At 36.1% G+C, this 20,951-nt stretch overlaps 1 protein-coding gene across 2 annotated transcripts in view; it reads left to right on the forward strand.

Annotated features, from left to right (window-relative positions):
• Positions 1–351: 351 nt before the first annotated feature.
• LOC131144860 (probable LRR receptor-like serine/threonine-protein kinase At1g56130) overlaps positions 352–20,951 on the forward strand; it is a 78,020-nt gene continuing 57,420 nt past the window's right edge. The window contains exons 1-2 of one of the 2 annotated variants that reach the window (XM_058093772.1): positions 352–859; positions 12,019–12,202. In XM_058093772.1, the coding sequence (XP_057949755.1) occupies positions 745–859; positions 12,019–12,202 (299 nt within the window). In that variant the 5' untranslated portion in view covers positions 352–744. The remainder of the gene's footprint in view (positions 860–12,018; positions 12,203–20,951) is intronic. The other variant, XM_058093771.1, reaches the window with a different exon arrangement.

The following is a 20,951-nucleotide window of genomic DNA, read 5'->3' on the forward strand; positions in this document are numbered from 1 at the left end:
AAATTCCTGTGTAATAAAAAAAATATAAAAATATTATATTATAAGGACATTTTCATTCACTCTGTCCAAATAATGAACACAATTTAATCCAATATTTATGGAAATGGAGTTTTTATGAAACCTATCCTAACGAAGAAGGGTGAAAATATAAAACCATCTTTCTTAAAATTTTTTATTCTAAAAAATATAAATATTGTCACCATTTTTTATTCTTAAAATTTCCGAGCATCCTGATAGCTATTGCCAGTATTTCCATTGGAATTAGTTGACCCTAATGGGAATACAATCGACTGTGCAACTCATGAGCCTTAGTCCCACTCAAACATATTGCGCCGGATTTTTTTATTTGAGCTTATCTGATTTGATTTGTTTCGTGTTCTTACAAGTGTTGCACACGTGATCTTCTACAAATAAAATATACACAACTTGTTGTGAATACTGCTGAGAATTGACACATCCGTTGACGGTGAATGAAGTGGGAATGTGAACGGCAAGTATAGACCCGCAGAAAACCATCGGTTTCAATTTCAATTCTCAACGCGACATTACGGAGGCGACTGCTACACCTGGATGCTGGAGCTGAGGCCGATGGGCGCCCGCCGCCAACTTGGACCCGTGTGGGAGTGACACCTTTCGCTGGATAACGAAAGTTCGTTATTACTCTAGTGTCGCTACCCTCTATACTTTGCGCAGAAAGGGCGGCGTCGCAGCATTGGGTTTGTCCCAATCCAGAGAGATGAAAAAATGAATCTGAAAATTTTTTCCTTCGTTTGTCGCCCCCTTTTCCTGCTTCTTCTGCTTTGTGGGTTCTTAATTCCAGGATCTGCTGCTGCGAACGCCGTCACTGACCCATCAGAAGGTACGCCTCTCTTTCTCTCTCTTTGGTTTTTGTTTTTCTGGCCATGGACAGTAGTTTAGGAGTAGTTATGGGATTAGCCTGCCGAGTTTGATTTGAATAGTCATGAAATTATGCATTTTAAGTCTAAGTTTCATGCTTTGTGTTAACTGTAATGTGTGTGTGTGTGGGTTTTTCCTTTTTTTTTTTTTTTTTTTGGGTATTTGTTTTTGTTTGCTCATGATATGTTGGCCTCGTTTGGAGGGGAATGAGTTGGATGGTTCCATTCCCTGGAAATGGGAATGGTTCCCTTGCACTTGCGGGTTTGGATCATTTGAGTAGGAATCGAATTCATTGGATAATACGGCTACTTTTTTAGATACAAAAACCGTTTCTTCCCGTCTGAATTGGGAAACCAATCCAAAATCTCATGAATGGCAATCTGGGGTTATTGGCCGGGCCCATGATTCTTGACATTTAAGTCCCAAACTCGAATGACTTGTTTGGTACTATCAAGGTCTTAAATTTCGATTTCGAAGCTCCAAAAGTACGAAAATTTCAACAGAAATTTTGATTTCGATGTTGATGTTGATTTTGATTTTGATTTTGATTTGAAAAAATAACAGAAACTAGTAGTAAAGCATGGAATTCTTTGTGAAACTTTAGAAATGGTTAACAAACATAAAAATATAAGTTTTAAGACTAATATATTACAAATTAAATACATCTATGTTTTGTATGAGGTGGAAAAGTTGTAAAAAGTATGTGTATCAAACATGTTTGTAAGATAATGTACATTAAACATATTCAGTTAATGCAAATGAAATTCATAAATCATTTAAATATTATTTATTATACGAATATTGATAATTTAGACATGAATGGTTAAATAAAATATTACTATAAGTTTATTTTTTCATATAATTTAAAAAGCACTTGTGATAACCTTTTGTTTCAATAAAATAAATTAAAAGAGAAATTTCACTTCACTCTCGAGGTTTCGATAAATTTCGACAAATTTCGCTAAAATTTCGAGGTTTCGATAAATTTTGAATGATTCATTGAGATATCGACGGAAATTATGCAAGATGGAAATCGACTGCCATTTTGATTTCGAAGGTGATGGAAATCGGAAATTTTGTCGGAAATTTCAACAATTTCGTGGAAATTTAAGACCACGATACTATGGAATGGTGGATTAGGAGTGGAATGGAATGAAAAATTATATATCACATATTTGAATAGACTCATAGAGTATGAGGACCAATTTCATTCCATTTCATTCTAACATTGAGTGAGTTTCCAAATTCGGTGCATTCTGATTCTTTGATTGATTCTCACATACCAAACATGGCCTAGTGGTTTGAGATGGCTCCTTGATCATCCATTTGAACATGTGTTTATGTGGGTTTTGGCCTAATGTCTTGTGCATAGAGCCATATGAAATAACTGTATAACATGACTAGGGAAATTACTCCTGTTTGATTGGAAGGGATTGCTAGTTGGAGTTGGTACAATTGACAGTTGGCACCCTTGTACAAGGGAAGTTGTTTCCTCCAATTCCTACTTAATTGGAAAAGACAATTAGCAGGGCACTTGGCACACTTTCAAGGATTCCTACGGTGGAAGTTAATTCCTTCAAGTAATTCCCAAGGACATATGGCATGCTCAAATTGGCATGCTAGAATGAATCCCTACAAACAATTCGTATGGAAACTTTGCATAAGGGTGGCTATTTTCTACAACTACAGAAGTAGGAAGTGAGGATGAGCAACTTAGACATTTAGCATTAATATAGTGCAATCTTCAATTCTTGTTTAATTTGAATGCATCTTTCTACTTGTTTTTGGGTTCTCAAGTTTTGAATTGACAATTGAGGAATCTCCTTGTGTTCGGGTCTGCTGAAAGACAAAGTAGGTTTGCTTAGTCGTTTTGTTTAATTCAAGTCATTTATTGGTCTGTTCAAACAAAAGTGGCTGTACTTTGTTGTTTTGTTGTAATTTGTTAAAACATTAACCTAATTGGGACTATGGTGACCACTTCTTTTTGCTCAAAATTGGTTAAATGAAATTAATCTCTACTTCATCTGAGCCATTAATTATCATCTTGGCTAGTTGAGTGAGTGAAAATTAATTGTTTGGTGCAAAAAATCCTCTTATTTACAAACATAGAGTAGTGCCATTTTTTCATAGCAAATTGGGACTAGTGTCGTTTGTGATTGGTCTATTCTATTTTCTTATGTAAGCTTAATCTTTTGTAGATCCAATTGTTCCAGTATATGACACATTACATCCCTATTGATGAGATCTTGTAATGGTATACTCCAAAATTGTCAATTACATACTTTCCATAAAGGGAAAGAAACATTTAATGGGATTTTGGTGTTCCAAGTGGGATTATCGCAGTGATCTAGTCCTTGGGGTAATCCATATATGTGCCTCTATCATGTGATACCTAGTGATCTAAGACTCTGGTTTTTAGTATCTATTTTTCAGTGATAGAAGATCCCATCGTATTTTTTATTAATCTATTTGATACATCATAGGAATCTAATATTATCAAGGATGCAATATCAAACTTGAAAACAGTCATTAATATGTTATATGCTTTTGTTATCTTATAAAGTCCTCTCATATCTTCAACTAGAGAAGATGAGAAATACTGTGGAGCATGGACGTCAGTAAGCTGAAAGATATAAGATCATTCCTCAGGAATTAGGATCATTGGCCTCAAAGATAGGAACACCTTTTAAAGGAGTTGCACATAAATGGGAGACACCATCCATTGTATCTGAGTAATTCAAATCATACCTATATTGCTTGTGAAATTTTTCCAACAATGAATGTCCATCACACGAAAATCACAATCGTACTGACTCATCAGACCCATCACCCTGTTTTTTGTTTTCCATAGACAAGCTACTCTCACTAACTTTGCCTCCTGACCACTTCTCAGGTCAGCTAGATTCTCCAAAACACTGAAGCTTCCATCATAATTTCTCTTTAAAACTTTAGCATTAGCACTTCTTGACTAAGTCTTTTTTCTTCAAGAACTTAATCCTTCTTCAAACCTACTTGCATGGCCTTTTGATGAGCATGTAAACCTTATAAGAGACTTTCTCTCCAGTGCTAGTTTGCTTCCACTGTTATTTTCTACCTTCTGAAGCTAGTCCCCATTAAGAGTATCATCTACAACTAGATTGCTCCTTCATTGACTTGCTTGCTCTGCACTTTACTACCAGTTATCATGCTGCGGATCATCATCAATAACATTCCCCTGCTTAATTGGAAGAGTATCCTCCAACATTAATGCCTCCAAGATATTTCCCATTGCTTAGATAGACCATCAATGGAATGATGACTGTGTACAAAATGCATACTTTGATGGCTACCAGTTGAATATTAGAAGCTTGGAGCTTCTCATTTTCAAGCCCGATGACCCATTTCTTTTGGCCCAAATGATGGTCACTCACAACTTGAGAACCTTTCTTGACTTTATTTAACTTTTAGCACAATAGAGTAGAAGGTAGGAACTAGATCGATCTCTTTTCCATTATTGGGGTTCTTTTAAGCCAATTGGCCTTGACTATTGAAATTTAAACTTTAACCCTTTTACTATCTCAAAATTCCAATTGAAATCAAAATTGATATTGAAACTTCTATTGAAATTCTTACATTTAAGAGTTAAGGCCCTAAAGAAAAAAAATAAAAAATTCATTGACTGAAATTTAATACCTTTTTTAATTTGTTGGAAATACAGAAGGCTTGGATTAGGTGTGGCCCAACATCTTAAAGAAAATCCTGTTTTATGTACGTATATATGCATGCACATACATATGACATACAATACATATACATAAAACATATATACAACCCAATTTTCATTGTTTAGGCTGCTCACATTTTGCTCGCTGCTACTACAGGAATCGTTTTTTTTTTCTTTCCCTCAGACTACTAAGATGTTTTAGTTAGCTAATTCCTCTCTTGCTTGCCCATGGATTCAACATCAGTTTGAATGATTGACCCATTTGGAAATCTCTGGATCTATGCTTATTTTCAACTACTCGAAGCATTTTATCACTTACTGCACGTCCTCGTCTCTGGTTGCCTAAGTATCCACTTTAAGTCTTTTCTTATTTGAACCATGACCTTAAATTTTAACTTTAAGGCTATGCTATCCCCTCCTAAGGCACTAGTAAATGGATGGATCTTATCAACATCCATGAATAATAAAATCATAGATCGAACCGCCCATCGGAAAAATTGGGCGCTATCATATCATATAGTTTCGTATTGGCTAAGTTTCATGAGTTGGAGGTAAGTGGACTCGAGATGGCATCTGCCATAAGGTAAATCACTGCTTCTTCGGTCCCTAACTGATTCTACCATAAGACCGACGATAGACAGTAACTCCCCCTGAACACAACTTAGAACTTTCATTGTACTATGCTCTCCAAAGAGTAACTCTACTCAAAATCACAAAAGGTGCTGAGTTGGAATCCCATTCTAAGGATTCTTGTGGTTCCATAGGATCTAGCTACAAGAAAACCAGGAAGAGAGAGCTTTCCCCTTTTTTTGCCCAACTTTTTTATTGGTCTTTCGAAGGCTGGTTTTAAGAATGAGTGATTGCCCTTCTCTGACCCTTATTGCCCAACTTGAGAGCGGACAACTAATGCGTTCCATGTGCGTGTGTATGTATATATACATATTTATTTATTTATATATATAGGGCCTCTCGGATAATGATAGTGACAACCTTAGTGAGTTCAATTGTGATGGGTGGTTGCTTTTTGGATGAAATATACAGGAACATCATGGATAGGGTTCTAACTCTTCTAACTTGGGGATTATCTTATGTACATTTATTTCCAATGGAGGAGGTTTCTATTTTTGAGGATGACGTATTGTTAATAAACATCAGCGTATGAATGGATTTTGCCTACTTTGTGCAGGAGATTTTTTGGGAAGGATTTAGGAGCTTAGCAATTAATGAATAAGATGGGTTTAAGGCTGTTTGATCCTAGAGCGAATGAAGTGCATATATATATATATATATATATATATACACACACATATAATATATATAATTTGGAGCGCTCAATCAATATATATATATGGTTATTTGTTGGCATGCTACATCAATTGCTAGGTTGATTTTGTCTATTTATTAGTTGAGTGTCTTTCTTTTAAGAAGGATTTGAGATAAACTTCACCATATGGGCATTGGTATTGCTGGGAAAAGACTTAGGTGTAGGTTCGTTTGATTCCCAAATCATATAATGCCATGTGCCTTTAAATGACACAGGCATTGGTAAGAACTCCACTAATGTGTTAATTGGCATGGGGAATTGATCCTAGCATTTGTTAGATGGCATGGGAAACTGAATGAACTTATATTGCATTTGGGAGCATGGATTTTGGACCTTGGACTTGGATTTGGGGGAAATTGGACTACTTTTAATACAATTTTGTATTACATATTGTCCAAAACCAATACAAATCCAAAGGCTATCCAAACATAGGGATAAGGTTCTTTGAGCTTTTGACACAATGGAAAAATTTATGAAGATGATGCCCAAAATTAATATGCTTATTATCATGTATTCATATGGCATATCATAGTTCTTGGAAAATATTGAAGCCACATGTTCAACAATGAATGTATGATTATATATCTAACTATAAATATATCTTGATAAATGAAACAAGAATTTATTTATTGACTCAAAACATAACTTTAGACTCTGTTTTGAAAATAATGATTCTTAAACGCTTACCTGTGCTCCATGCTTTGATTACCTTGGTTATAGAGGACATAAAGAGGCACTGCACAAACAAGACAAAGGCATTTGGGTTAATTGGTTCAATTTTTAAAATATTATTGTACTTTTTTCTTTTTTCTTTTTAGCTATTTTTCTAATAGTATTTTATTAGCTCCTAAATTAGTAGATTCTTGTATAAAAATGGTTTTGGGTTTATCTATTTGGAAATGTAATCACTAACATTAGGTGCTGTAGAAATCCCGAGTGTCTTGGAGTGATTTAGGGGATATTTATGTAGAGAATTGTCTATTATTGAGAGAGATTATTTTAGGAGATTGTTTCCATCTTTAGCATACCCGATTGTATTATAAGTATAATGTATCGGCTTGTACAAATAATTCATTCAAGAAATACAGAAAACCTATTCTGATTTCATGGTATCAGAGTTAGGGTTTCTATAATCCTGGTTAACGATGGCAGAAGGAGCCCTCAATAATAGAGGGTCAAGCACCTCTGAAGCTCTCGACGGAGAGACTGAAGCCATCTCCACCTTGAATTCGAATGGGCTAGACAGCTCGTCCTTCCCACTCTCGGTGGAGAGACTGAACAGAAAGAATTTCCATGAATGGACTCAATCAATCAAACTCGTGATTGACGGCAAAGCAAAGTTAGGCTACCTTACCCGCGAGAAGAAGAAGCCCGCCTAAATAGGTGCTGCAGCTCTGCAGAAGTGGGAGTCGGAGAACTCCATGATGATTGCATCTGCGTGGGTGGTGAACTACATGAAACCTTCAATCAGCAAGACATATATGTTCCTACCGTCGGCGAAGGACATCTGGGATGTTGTCCAAGAGACATGCTCAGATGTTGAAAGCTACTCTCAAATCTTTGAGATCAAAACTCGGCTATGGCAGATGCGGCAAAGAGAAAGAGAAGTCACAGATTACCATATGGAGATGACGAATCTCTGGCAAGAACTCGACCTGAGCATTGAGGAAGAATGGGAATGCCCTGGAGATAGTGCCCGATACAAGAAAAGACTCGAGAAAGAACGAGTCTTCGAATTTATGGCCGGACTCAACCGAGACTTGGATGAGGTACCGGGGAGGATTCTCGGCTGACGCCCTCTGCCTTCAACTTCGGAAGTTTTCTTAGAGGTGAGGCGAGAGGAGAACTAGCGCAAAGTGATGTTGAAGGAGCCGATTTTGATTGGAAACAATGGGCCCGAAATGTCTGCCCTCATTTCAATAGGAACTCCTGCTAGGACAAGCCAAAAAATGCAGAAAGGAAGACCCTGGTGTGAGCACTGCCGCAAGCTGGGCCACTCAAAAGATGATTGCTAGGAAATACATGGGAAGCCCGTAGATTGGAAGCTAAGATAGGATCCCAAAAATCGTGGCTACCAAGCTGCTATTGATAACCCAACCAAGAAACCACAAGGTGAGAAAAATAATAATTCCACTTCAAGTGGCGCATTCAATCCAGAACAGTTAGAGCAATTCTATAAATGTTCTCTACCATTCAAGCATCAGGTCAGTCTTCCACACGTATTCCTTTTGGTTCTTTAGCCCACCGAGGTAATTTTTTGATAGCCTTAAATACCATCTCACATTACAAATCACCTTGGATAATTGATTCTGGTGCCTTTGATCATATGACCGATTCCTATCATCTGTTCTCATCCTATTCACCTTGTGCTGAAAATTTGAAAGTTAAAATTGCAGATGGATCACTCTTATCTGTTGCAGGCAAAGGGAGTATTCGAATCTCTGACTCTATAATTCTAGAATCTGTTCTACACGTCCTTAGGCTGTCTTGCAATTTGTTATCCATTAGCTAGTTGACAAAAGATTCCAATTGCTCTTCTAAATTCGTTTCCTCTCACTGTGTTTTCTAGGACCTATCATTGGGGAAGACGATTTGCAGTGCTAAGGGGTGTGAGGGACTCTACTACTTTGAGGAGGTGAATATGAGTGAATAATGTCAAACTGCTCTAGTGAAATTTTGTTATGGCATTCTAGGATGGGTCATCCAAATTTTCAATACTTGAGACGTTTATTTCCTTCCATTTGTTCAAATAAGACGTCTTCTGATTTTCAGTGTGAGATTTGTGAACTTGCAAAATACCAACGTAATTCCTTTCCAAAATCCACGTACAAACCATCCAGACCTTTTACTATGATTCACAGTGATTTATGGGGGGCCTCATGCTCTCTTAATTCCACTCACACGAAATGGTTTGTTACTTTTATTAATGATCACACTTGTATTTGTTGGGTTTACCTGTTGAAAGATAAAATAGAAGTCCCTTCTATTTTTATCAATTTCCACTCCATGATTCAAACACAATTCCAAATTCACATTCAAATCTTGCATACTGATAATTGTTCAGAATATTTCAATTATATCTTGGGAAATTATCTTCAAGAAAATGGAATTATCCATCAAAGTTCTTGTGTGGTTACCCCTCAACAAAATGGGGTTGCCGAACGCAAAAATAGGCATGTTCTTGAAGTAGCTCGGGCATTGATGTTCACTACCAATATGAAAAAATATTTTTGGGGCGATGCCATTTTCACAGCTACACATCTCATTCATAGAATGCCTAGTCGGGTTCTTTCTTTTGCCACTCCTATCCAAAAATTCCAAGAATGTTTTTCCCAACTCTCGGCTCAACTCCAATCTCTCCCTAAAAATTTTTGGGTGTTTCGCATTTGTACATGTTCATGCTCACAATAGGGATAAATTGGAGCATCACGCCATTAAGTGCGTTTTTATTGGTTACTCTCCTACTCAGAAAGGCTACAAATGTTATGATCCCATCATAAAAAAATTGTTCGTTAGCCTTGATGTCACGTTTTTTGAAACCACTCCTTACTTCCAAAAGCCCTCTCTTCAGGGGGGAGAATTGGAGTGAAGATCAGTTCTTTGATTTCTTTGTTGATGAATCTGTGCCATACACTGAGTTTGTCAACACCAATGTCATTACACCATTCCCTGATCTGTCATGTACAAAGGACCACTTAAACTCAGGGGGAGATGCAGACAAACAAAATAACGAGGAGATACTTGTTTACTCAAGGAAGCCAAAATCAAAGAATAGGGAGAATCTCATACTTGAGGCACCAAGAGAGTTGGAACCGGTGATAGCTCCAAGAAACCATAAGTCCACGCCTAATCCTGATCAGGTAATTGATCCAAATGGCCATGAGCTTCCTTATGATAAGTGTGCACCTGATGACATCGATTTACCCATTGCTTTTGGAAAACAAACTAGGTTATGTACTCTCCATCCCATTTCAAAATTCATGTCTTGTAAAACTCTGTTTACAGGGTGTTGTGCTTTTACCTCTAACTTTGACAGGATAAAAATTCCAAAGAATATCCAGGAAGCCTTGGAGATTCCTGAATGGAGGGAAGTCGTCATGGAGGAAATGCGGGCCCTGGAAAAGAATTGAACTTGGGATGTTATGAATTTGCCAAGAGGGAAGAAGCCAGTAGGCTACAAATGGGTCTTCACGGTGAAATATAGAGCTGATGGGATAGTTGAATAGTATAAAGCCCGTCTTGTTGCAAAAGGGTTTACATAGACCTATGGCATTGACTACACGGAGACGTTTCTATCGGTGGTAAAATTGAATACAGTTTGGGTTCTCCTATCCTTGGCAGCCAACTTGGATTGGCCACTTCAGCAACTCGACATTAAGCATGCATTTCTAAATGGCGAGTTAGAAGAAGAAGTCTACATGACAATACCACCAGGTTTCTATAAGAATAGTGAAGAAAACTGAGTATGTAAATTCAAGAAGTCCCTGTATGGACTCCAGCAATCACCTAGAGCATAGTTTGACATATTTGCGAATGTGATAAAGAACCAAGGATATTGACAAGGGCAATCAGATCACACTATGTTTTTCCAATAGTTTGAAAGTGGGAAGAAAAAGATCTGATTGTGTTTGTTGATGATATAATCCTAACCGGAGATGATACATTGGAAATGGAAAGATTGAAGAAAGTCCAAGTTGCCGAGTTTGAAGTTAAAGACTTGGGACAAATGCGGTACTTCTTGGGAATGGAAGTTGTTAGATAAAAAAAGGGTATGAGTGTCTCTCAGCGAAAGTATATCCTTGATCTCCTAACCGAAACTGGTATGCTTGGATGCAAACCTAGTGAAACCCCCATTGAAGCAGTAAAGAAAGTTGAAGACTGCAGAATATTTGTTTAAAAGGAGAGGTATCCGAGATTGGTTGGTAAACTAATCTATCTATCACATACCAGACTCGACATCGCATTTGCAGTAAGTGTGGTAAGCCAACACATGCATTCACCAAAGAAGACTAACCTAGAGGCCGTGTATAAGATTTTGAGGTATCTCTAGGGTTCTCCGGGCAAACGACTCTTCTTCAAGAAGTGTGAAAGCAAGGAAGTTTTCACAGATTCTGATTGGGCAGGATCAGTGGAAGATAGAAGGTCTACCACCGGATATTGCGTCTTTGTATGGAGAAATTTGGTGACTTCGAGGAGTAAAAAAGAGAATGTAGTGGCTCGAAGTAGTGTTGAAGCTGAGTTCAAGGCAATTGGACAAGGGATATGTGAAGGACTGTGGTTATGGAAACTTTTGGAAGAACTACAGATCACGGTGAAATTCCCTATCAAACTCTACTGTGATAACAAAACAGCCACCAAGGAGAAGTGAAAGGCTTTGAACCTCATCCCTCTTGCCATCTTTTGGTGTGCTTATAAAGGAATAAGAGAGGCTTCAAGGATACTACTACTCCACTTCAGACTTGCAAAGATCAGTGGATTGCTGCTGTTTCCAGCTGGCTTAGTGTGCAAAGTGTTAATGATCATAATGTAATCCTTGATGTTGTGGCACTCTACAGGGTGGCTGATGTTTCATACCATGGGTTGGCTTCCCCTTGATACTTTGCCAATACAATTTTTTCTTAATTGGTCAAAACAGAGAGAGAGAGAGAAGGGGGGGAGGGGGGGTAGAGTGGTGCTCTATTGTAATTGTTTGTTTAGTTGCTTTTTGGAGGGTGTCTTATCCTCCGATCTTTGTAATTCTGTCTCCCTTTTTCATTTGAACGGTATTTTTTTTTTCATTGGCCACTAGTTTGTGTGTGCTTTTCATGGAGGCATCTGAACAGTAGTGATGATATTGATCCTTAATCCTTATTGCTGACTTTTACTTAATGTTCATGATTAAATCACTTCTATTTAATCTACATGAACGCTTGTGAACTTTCAGTGTCAATTCAATCATTAGGTTCTGATCTCTCAATTCAAAGTTTGTATAATGTCCTAGTACCTGTTTCAGTCTATTGTTTGATTCATTTGTTTCCCTTGCGAGAACTAATGCATTTGTTTGTCCTTATTTTATCTTATTTTTATTTTATTTTATTTTTAACTTTTGAAACAGTGAGAGCATTGAATGCTATTTTCCGGCATTGGGATGTGCAAGCAGGGACATTGTGGAACATTAGTGGAGAACCTTGTAGTGGATCTGCAATCAATGGAACCCAGTTTGAGGACCAAGCTAATAACCCTGCTATCGTGTGCAACTGTTCATATAACAACAACAACACTTGTCACATCACTCAGCTGTACATCTCTCTCTCTCTCTCTCTCACACACACACACACACACACACACACACACACACACACACACGTGCGCATGCTTGCAAGGCACACAGAAGAATCCTGGATTGAGATGTGACCTAAACTAATCAAAGTAGACAAAAAACAATTATACTTAAGGTAGACCAGCTATTTGTTTATGGCTAGAAGGACCCATAACTTGAACAAATCATGCACCTTATGGGCATGCTTCCATTGCATTTGGGGGGAAAATATCTATTGTTATTGTGACACTCTGTGACAGTCACTGCAGTTCCATATTCTCCATTCTCCTGATTTCTCACATAAGTTGGACAATTGCTAAACTCAGCAGGTGTGATGATAATGCTAAATACTATATGCTTAATTTATAGGGCTAACCTGTGGTTGATGAAAAATTTTGGATTTTTTAGTACATATATCTAACTTTGTAAATGGATGCTCTAAGGTGCTTGTAAATCCTTTGGTATTTAAAAAACTGTTGCTCTTGTGCATTTGCTTTGGCATTTGCTTTCACTGTTCACTCTGTTTATCTTCAATTAAATCATGATCATTCTACAGAACAAATGTTATTGTTATACTCATCTATTTTTAAATTATTATTGATTGTTAAGCATATTGATTTGTCAGGGTTAAATACATTTTTTGGCAGTCATGCTGGACAATTATTAGCCTTGCACTGCAGCAATGTGCCCCTTTCTAGGGTGTGGGGTTGGAGCTGCAGTCTACCAGATGCATCGTTGTAAATGTGCTGAGGCCTTAAGTGAGATGATTTGAATTAAAATATCTGTGTAAATAACATCGCACCATGATGTTTGTGAGACCATATAAGGACACATTTGATCTTAACTCCTAAGGTTGTGTTTAGGAATATGGGTTTCAGGCCTTAGATTTGGATTTGTATGGATTTGTCCAAGACTCCAAAACTGAATACATTTTTATATTGTATTATGTCCAAATCCAAATAAATCCAAATCCAAGATTTGAATTCCAAGTTTCCAAATGCTAGATAAGAGAATGCTCTGGTGCACTTCCACAGTATTTTTCAGAAATTTTGAACAGTTATTTGAAAGATATATTTCACAATATCAAGAATATATAGTCATGTAAAGCCAAATAAGCACAATTGGCAGCATGGTTTGAGTAACCAAATTTGTGTTACCAAGGCAATAAACATGTACTTTATTCTCCAAGTTATGAATTAGGTCAAATTGGCATTAAATATGCAATTTTTTTCTGTCAAAGTTGCAATGGTAGAAATTCTGCTATCATCCAATTGTTGTGCAAAAGAGTCGAGTCATAATATGCTAAGCAACCTAATGTTTATGCATCCGTGCACCAAAGACATTCATGGCCTGTTTGCATGGTGGGACTGCCATACTCCTTCCACAATGTCGAAGTAGTGGAAAACTGTGTTTTTAATGCAATGGAACCTCCTATGTAACTTCTGAGGAATTGTCTCTTGTTTAATTTTATTAATTAAAAATACATTAATGTGGAGTTGCAGACTGATCCCTAGACTTTGATTGAAAAGTTATAGAACAAGTCCACAAAGATGAGTTCATTAGTATGCATAATGATTTTTCATTAGTATGGCAGGGAATGCATTGTCCTTGGTTGCATTTTGGAGTTACGGTCAACAGTAAGCCTAAATCTTGGTTTCAAGTGCCATGTTTGACAAGGCAATCCATTTTCTTCTTTTCTGTTCACTGTTGTGGTGATTGTTTTTGGTTGGATTGTTAGTTGTGGTGTGGAAATATGTGTGGTGGAGGGATTAGTGTGGGTTCTGATTGAGGATGCGGCTGTTTCTTATTTACAATTCGTCAATGATACTATTTTATTTTTATCTAGTGACAACAGGTGGTTTGCTAATGTGCTTACATTTTTTGCAAATGTTGATGAAAGCTTTTGTTGGAGAAAGAAGAGACAAGAGACCTGAGAGTAGCTTTTTTATGGGAACTGGAGAACCTACTAATGATTGGGTCATTCTCCATATATAATAACATGTCACATATATAAAATAGTCAGCAATGCCCTTAACATGTGGTTACCCAGTGTAACACTCCCTCCTTAAGCTGGCCTCCCTCCACATATAATGACATCTCACATATATAAAATAGTCAGCAATGCCCTTAGCATGCTGTTACCCAGTGTAACACTTCCTCCTTAAGCTGGAGCACATATATACTTATTACCAAGGTCTTAAATTTCGATTTCGACTCAAATTTCAAAGCTCCAAAAGTATGGAAATTTCAACGGAAATTTCGATTTCGATGTCAATTTCGATTTTGATTTGAAAAAATAACGGAAATTAGTAGTGAAACATGGAATTCTTTGTGAAACTTTAGAAATGGTTAACAAACATAATAATATAAGTTTTAGGACTAATATATTATAAATTAAATACATCTATGTTTTGTATGAGGTGGAAAAGTTGTAAAATAGTACGTGCATGAAACATATTTGTAAGATAATATACATTAAACATATTTAGTTAATACAAATGAAATTCATAAATCATTTTAATATTATTTATTATACAAATAATGATAATTTAGACATGAATGATTAAATAAAATGTTACCGTAAGTTTATTTTTTCATATAATTTCAAAAGAACTTGTAATAATCTTTTGTTTCAATAAAATAAATAAAATAAATTAAGATAGAAATTTCAATTCACTCTTAAATTTCTCATTTGAATTTTGACGAAATTTCAGTGTATAGTTAAAAATTTCGACAAGTTTCGCTAAAATTTCGAGATTTCGATAAATTTCGGTTGATTCGTTGAGATTTCGACGGAAATTATGCAATACGGAAATTGATTGCCATTTCGATTTCGTGGGTGATGGAAATCGGAAATTTCGACAATTTCGTGGAAATTTAAGACCATGCTTATTACAAATGAAGTTAAATTGGCCACCTCCAAAGACTTGCGAACAAATCAGCCTATTGATGAAAAATTGTGATATTACAACTTCCAAGTAATCAAGCTTCTACAAAAAAATTTCTCAAAGAAAGTGACAATCAACTTCATTGGGCTTTGTCCTCCTGAAAAAGTTGTATTTGAAGTATTAAGGCTTAATAGATTATTAGCCCACAACCTAACAGCTTAAGCTTTTAGGTAAAAATTAAAATGGTAATCTATCTAACATGGTATCAGAGCAGTAGTTGTGAGGAGGTCCTGGGTTCTAGTTTTATTTCCACAGTTTACTTTATGTTTGTTAAAAATTATCTTATTTCCTCCTAGTTGTTATTTATAGTTTGTTTCTCTCTCCACATGCAATTGGGCTGCACATGCAGTGATGTGGCCGCAGTGCTATGGCTTGATATACGCTGTTAGCCTACAACCTAAGCTTTTAGATAAAGTGGTAAGCTAAAATAAGCAGCATAAATAGCAGCTTGATTATCACAAAAATTACACAAGCTGATAATTTTGAAACCCCACTTCTTTTAACATGTTCTTTAGCCAAATCATTGTTTGTCCTTGCACCTACAGTTTGCTTCTTGTCAAAGGCACTAAGTTTTCACCATTAAAAGTAGAGTACCTTGCCCTGGATCTTCTCTCAAAAGGAGACCCAACCCAATATGCATGTGTATCTGTGAACAGGAGTATGACCATGGTCCATGATCTTGATTCAAAAGACCTCAACCCGGCCAAAATGTTGTAGCAAGAACTCATAGCTGTCAATTTGAGATTTGAATTGTGAATTGAAATTCCAATTTTAGGAATCGAGAATCAAATCGTAATAGCCAATACAATTTTTCAAAATAATCGTATCATCAGTACAACTTTTCAAAATTGATTCCAAATGACGTGCACATATTGATGGATGTGCGACAAACAAAATAAAAAAAAATACAATCATTTTTTGTCAATAAACAAATCATATTTCATGTGTATGTTTTCTCTATACAAATGTAAGGGAAAAGTTGAGAAAAATTAGTAAAAAGATTTAAACTTTATGTTGTTAAGGGAAGGCATCGAGAAAAATGATTAAAAAAATGGAACTTTTGGTGTTTATCAATAACAAAAAAACCATATTTTATGCATATGCTTTCTCTAATTAAAAAATGTAGTTGAGCAAATTACTAAAAACCAACCTTTGATTCTTAGCATCTTCACAACACGTAAGTACAACCTTAGTGGGCTAGTGTTTTATTTTCAATGAAAAAAAACACTGTACTCCCCCAAGAGTGAAGAATGATTTTGTGAGGCAACAGGTGAAGTTTTGTTTTCTTCTCTTTTTTTTTTTCCAGCTTTAGTGAAGGGATGGAAGGCAATCTTGTAAAAAAGAAGCTATAAAAAATGCTATTTTTTGGGGTTTTAATAAGTTGGGTCTGACTGGATCTATCAGGTTCATAATCATGCGAATTGATCGATTTCAGATTCAGGGGGCGAATCTTATATTGGCAATGGTTCGGTTGCTTTTTGATTCTCTAGTAGGATTCGAATTGGTTTGTTGAGGAATTGATATGAATTGTAAGATTCAGATATCAAATCGTAAGATTTCTAACAATACACAAGGATGGACTAACAAGACTAGTTGCAAACAAAATACTTGGCTTGGTTAGTGTAGTAGTAGTCTAGTTGTCATCTATATCATTTATGTTCTGCCAACAATTTACTGTCATCTGGCGTCAATTTACTGTTTGGATTCAGAAGGATAGGTTTGGATCTCAGCAAACCTGTTTCATCCAACAGATAGACATAGTTCCTATCTGAGTATGCTACAGAATCATGGAAAAATTGCCAAACTAGATCTGGTGGCCTCAATCCCCAAGAGTTGCTTCCATGGCCCCAAATCTTTAGTTTCGAACTTTATTTGCAAGAACTGCTTTAGATGCTGTATGCCATGACTATCATCAAATATCATCTGCATAAACTGTTAAGAAGTGTTCTGTTACTGGAAAACTCAATCACATTGATAGGTCTCCCTCTCTATTTAATTTTTTTTTAACAAAAGAAATTCATTGATGGATTAGGAATGTACAAACAGGAGAATAAGACATCTCCTTTCCACACTCTGAGCTACCCCAGAAAATAAAAAGGAAAAAAGCAAAAAGCGCAAAAAACAGACCAGAATAATCAGAAAGCTCTCACAAGTCAACATGGAATTCTAATTGCTTTGAATATCCAAAAAGCACACCTCCTTGAAGTTCCATTACCCACACACCAAAGAGAAGCCAAATAGTAAATCTTCTCCCAGACCAACAGAAATGACAGCTTATTCCCTGAGAAAATGCATGCATTTCATACCATCCACAGGCTCCAAAAATTTGTGAAGAAAGCATAGTTCCATAACTGTTAGAAAGTTTCAAAATTTATCCAGTCAACTATCCTTGATTATAGGAGAATTTTCTGTAATTATGTAAATAGTGTTAGGAGATATTCTAGGATATATTCTTAGAAGATATTCTAGGAGATTTGTTAGCAATTGTCATTCCTTCCTTTTTTTCTATTCTTTCCCTTATTATTCTTTCCTTTTAGATTATCCTTGTAGTCTATAAGACATTCAGATTGTACCTAATTTTACAATAATAAGAAATATTATTTCAATTCTTCTCCACTTCTAGATGGTATCAGAGCCTGGTTTTCTTTTCCTTTCAGCAGTCATAGCCTCTAAAACCTAGGCCTCACAGCCTTAACTCTGTTCAGCCTCCATTATGTCTGAAATTTCAGAAACTTCCACCATGGCCAGACCTGCTCCTGTGGTCAACACCAAAACTGAAACTAAGGTAGCCCATACTGAACCCCATTCAGTCCAAATCACAAATATCTGTCTCAATGAAGCCAACTTCTTGAGATGGTCTTAGTCAGTTTGAATGTATATCCATGGCAGAGGTAAGATTGGGTGCCTTACTGGTGAAACCAAGGCCCCTGACAGAGCAGACCCATCATATACTATATGGGATGCTGAAATTTCCATGATTATGGCTTGGCTTGTGAATGCAATGGATGAAGATATTAGTGCTAATTACATGTGCTATCCTACTGCAAAAGAACTCTGGGATAATGTTAGTCAGATGCAAGGTCTTAAATTTCGATTTCGACTCAAATTTTGAAGCTCCAAAAGTACGGAAATTTTGACGGAAATTTCGATTTCGATGTCGATTTTGATTTTGATTTGAAAAAATAACGGAAACTAGTAGTAAAACATGGAATTCTTTGTAAAACTTTAGAAATGGTTAACAAACATAAAAATATAAGTTTTAAGACTAATAAATTACAAATTAAATACATCTATGTTTTATATGAGGTGGAAAAGTTGTAAAATAGTACGTGTATCAAACATGTTTGTAAGATAATGTACATTAAACATATTCAATTAATGCAAATGAAATTCATAAATCATTTAAATATTATTTATTTTATAAATATTGATAATTTAGACATGAATGGTTAAATAAAATATTACTGTAAGTTTATTTTTTTCATATAATTTCAAAAGCACTTGTGATAACCTTTTGTTTCAATAAAATAAATAAAATAAATTAAAAGAAAAATTTCACTTCACTCTCGAGGTTTCGATAAATTTCGACAAATTTTGCTAAAATTTCAAGGTTTCGATAAATTTCGGAAGATTCGTTGAGATTTCGACAAAAATTATGGAAGATAGAAATCGACTGCCGTTTCGATTTCGAAGGTGATGGAAATTGGAAATTTCGACGGAAATTTTGACAGTTTCGTGGAAATTTAAGACCATGGTCAGATGTATTCTGACCTTGGAAATTATTCCCAGATTTATGAATTCCAGCAAAAAATTGGCAAGACCCAACAAGGGGCTGATGGAACAGTTGAGAACTCGGCTTTGGTTGCTGCTAATCCGACTGTTTTGGCTGCTGCTAATGCCTCTGTACAACGGTCATATCCCAATAAAAAATCTTGAGTATGGTGTGACTATTGTAATAAGCCACGCCATACCCGAGAAACCTGCTGGAAACTACATGGAAAACCAGCAAATTGGAAGAGCAGCAAACCTGGACCTGGAAACAACCAAGTGATTCCTAGAGCAAATGAAGCCTAGACCAATATTCTAAGTTCAGAGCAGATGGATCAGCTTCTTCAACTGCTGAAATCCAAACTGATATCCGGTACTTCTATTGGTTCCTTGGCCCAAACTAGTAATATTTCGAGTGCCTATTCCAGCTCTTTAGCCTTTGCACCATGGATTATTGATTCAGGTGCATCCAACCATATGACTAGTATATCTCAATTGTTTCAATCTTATTATCCTTGTCCGGGTAATAAAAAGGTTAGGATTACAGATCGGAGTCTTTCATCCATTGCAGGAGCAGGGTCAATTAGAATTTTCGGGAAAATAGAATTAAAATCTGTCCTTCATGTTCCTAAACTTACTTGCAATCTTCTGTTTGTTAATAGATTATCCCATGATTCTAACTGTCTTTGATTCTCACTGTGAATTTCAAAAACCATAACTCGGGGGCGATGACTGGTAGTGCCAGCTTGATCTATGGCCTTTATTATTTTGATGATAACCTATTCAACAGTAAACAAGCTCAGGGCTTGAGTGGTAGTACTAGTTCAATCCCTGTGCGTGATCAATTAATGCTTTGGCATCTTAGACGAGGGCATCCTAGTTTTTCTTATTTAAAATATTTGTTGCCTAATATGTTTAGAAGTTTGAATTGTACTTCTCTTCATTGTGACGTGTGTCATTTATCAAAAAATCATCGAGTTCCTTATATTTCAAAAGGCTACTGTGCATCAAAACCTTTTTATTTGATTCATAGTGATGTTTGGGGTCCCTCTAAGATTACTACCTTATCCGAAAAAAAATGGTTTGTGACTTTTATAGATGATCATACTCGGATTTGTTGGGTATAATTTGATGAATGGAAAATCTGAAGTTGAAATATTATTCCAGAATTTTTATAGTATGATCGAAAACCAATTTCACACAAAAATAAGCATATTTTGTACGGATAATGGTACAGAATATTTCAACCAAGTTTTGGGAAATTTCTTGAAAGAAAGAGGGATTCAACATCAATCCACTTGTCGTGACACCCCACAATGAAGTGGCATCGCTGAAAGAAAAAATTGTCATTTACTTGAGGTTGCATGGGCTATAACGTTTTCAATGCATATTCCAGAATATTTGTGGGAGGATGCTATTCTAATTGCTTGTTACCTTATTAATAGAATGCCTACCTGTGTGCTGCAGTATATCACTCCTTTGGCATGCCTAAAAAAATCCTTTCTTGATAATAGGATAATTTTTTATCTACCTCTAAAAGTATTTGGATGCATTGTTTTTGTTCATATTCCAGCTCACCTTAGATCTAAACTTAATCCTAGGGCTGAAAAATATGTGTTTCTTGGATATGCTCCCAATAAGAGAGGGTATAAATGTTTGAATCTAAAAGCGAAAAAAATTCACATTAGTATGGATGTCGTTTTTGTTGAAAATGAGTCTTACTTTAACCAAACTTATCTTCTGGGGGCGAAAGAGAGTAGTGAAGATCAGTTTTGGCAATCTTCTATACCAATGCCTAATGTTTTCCTTGACATTGACATCCCTCTACAAAACATTCAAAGAACTGAAATTTTAAATAGTGAAAAAAAGGGAAATCCCAATCTGCCTGTACAAAGCATAATTGAATCACAAATGGGGGGAGAATTGGTACAGAATAATCCCTCTTCTGAGCTTTGTGTTTATACTAGAGGCAGGTATCATTCTAATACTAAGGATCATCCCACAATTTCTGAG

The sequence above is a fragment of the Malania oleifera genome, chromosome 12 (assembly GCF_029873635.1).
Source record: "Malania oleifera isolate guangnan ecotype guangnan chromosome 12, ASM2987363v1, whole genome shotgun sequence".
In the NCBI taxonomy this organism is placed as follows: domain Eukaryota; kingdom Viridiplantae; phylum Streptophyta; class Magnoliopsida; order Santalales; family Ximeniaceae; genus Malania; species Malania oleifera.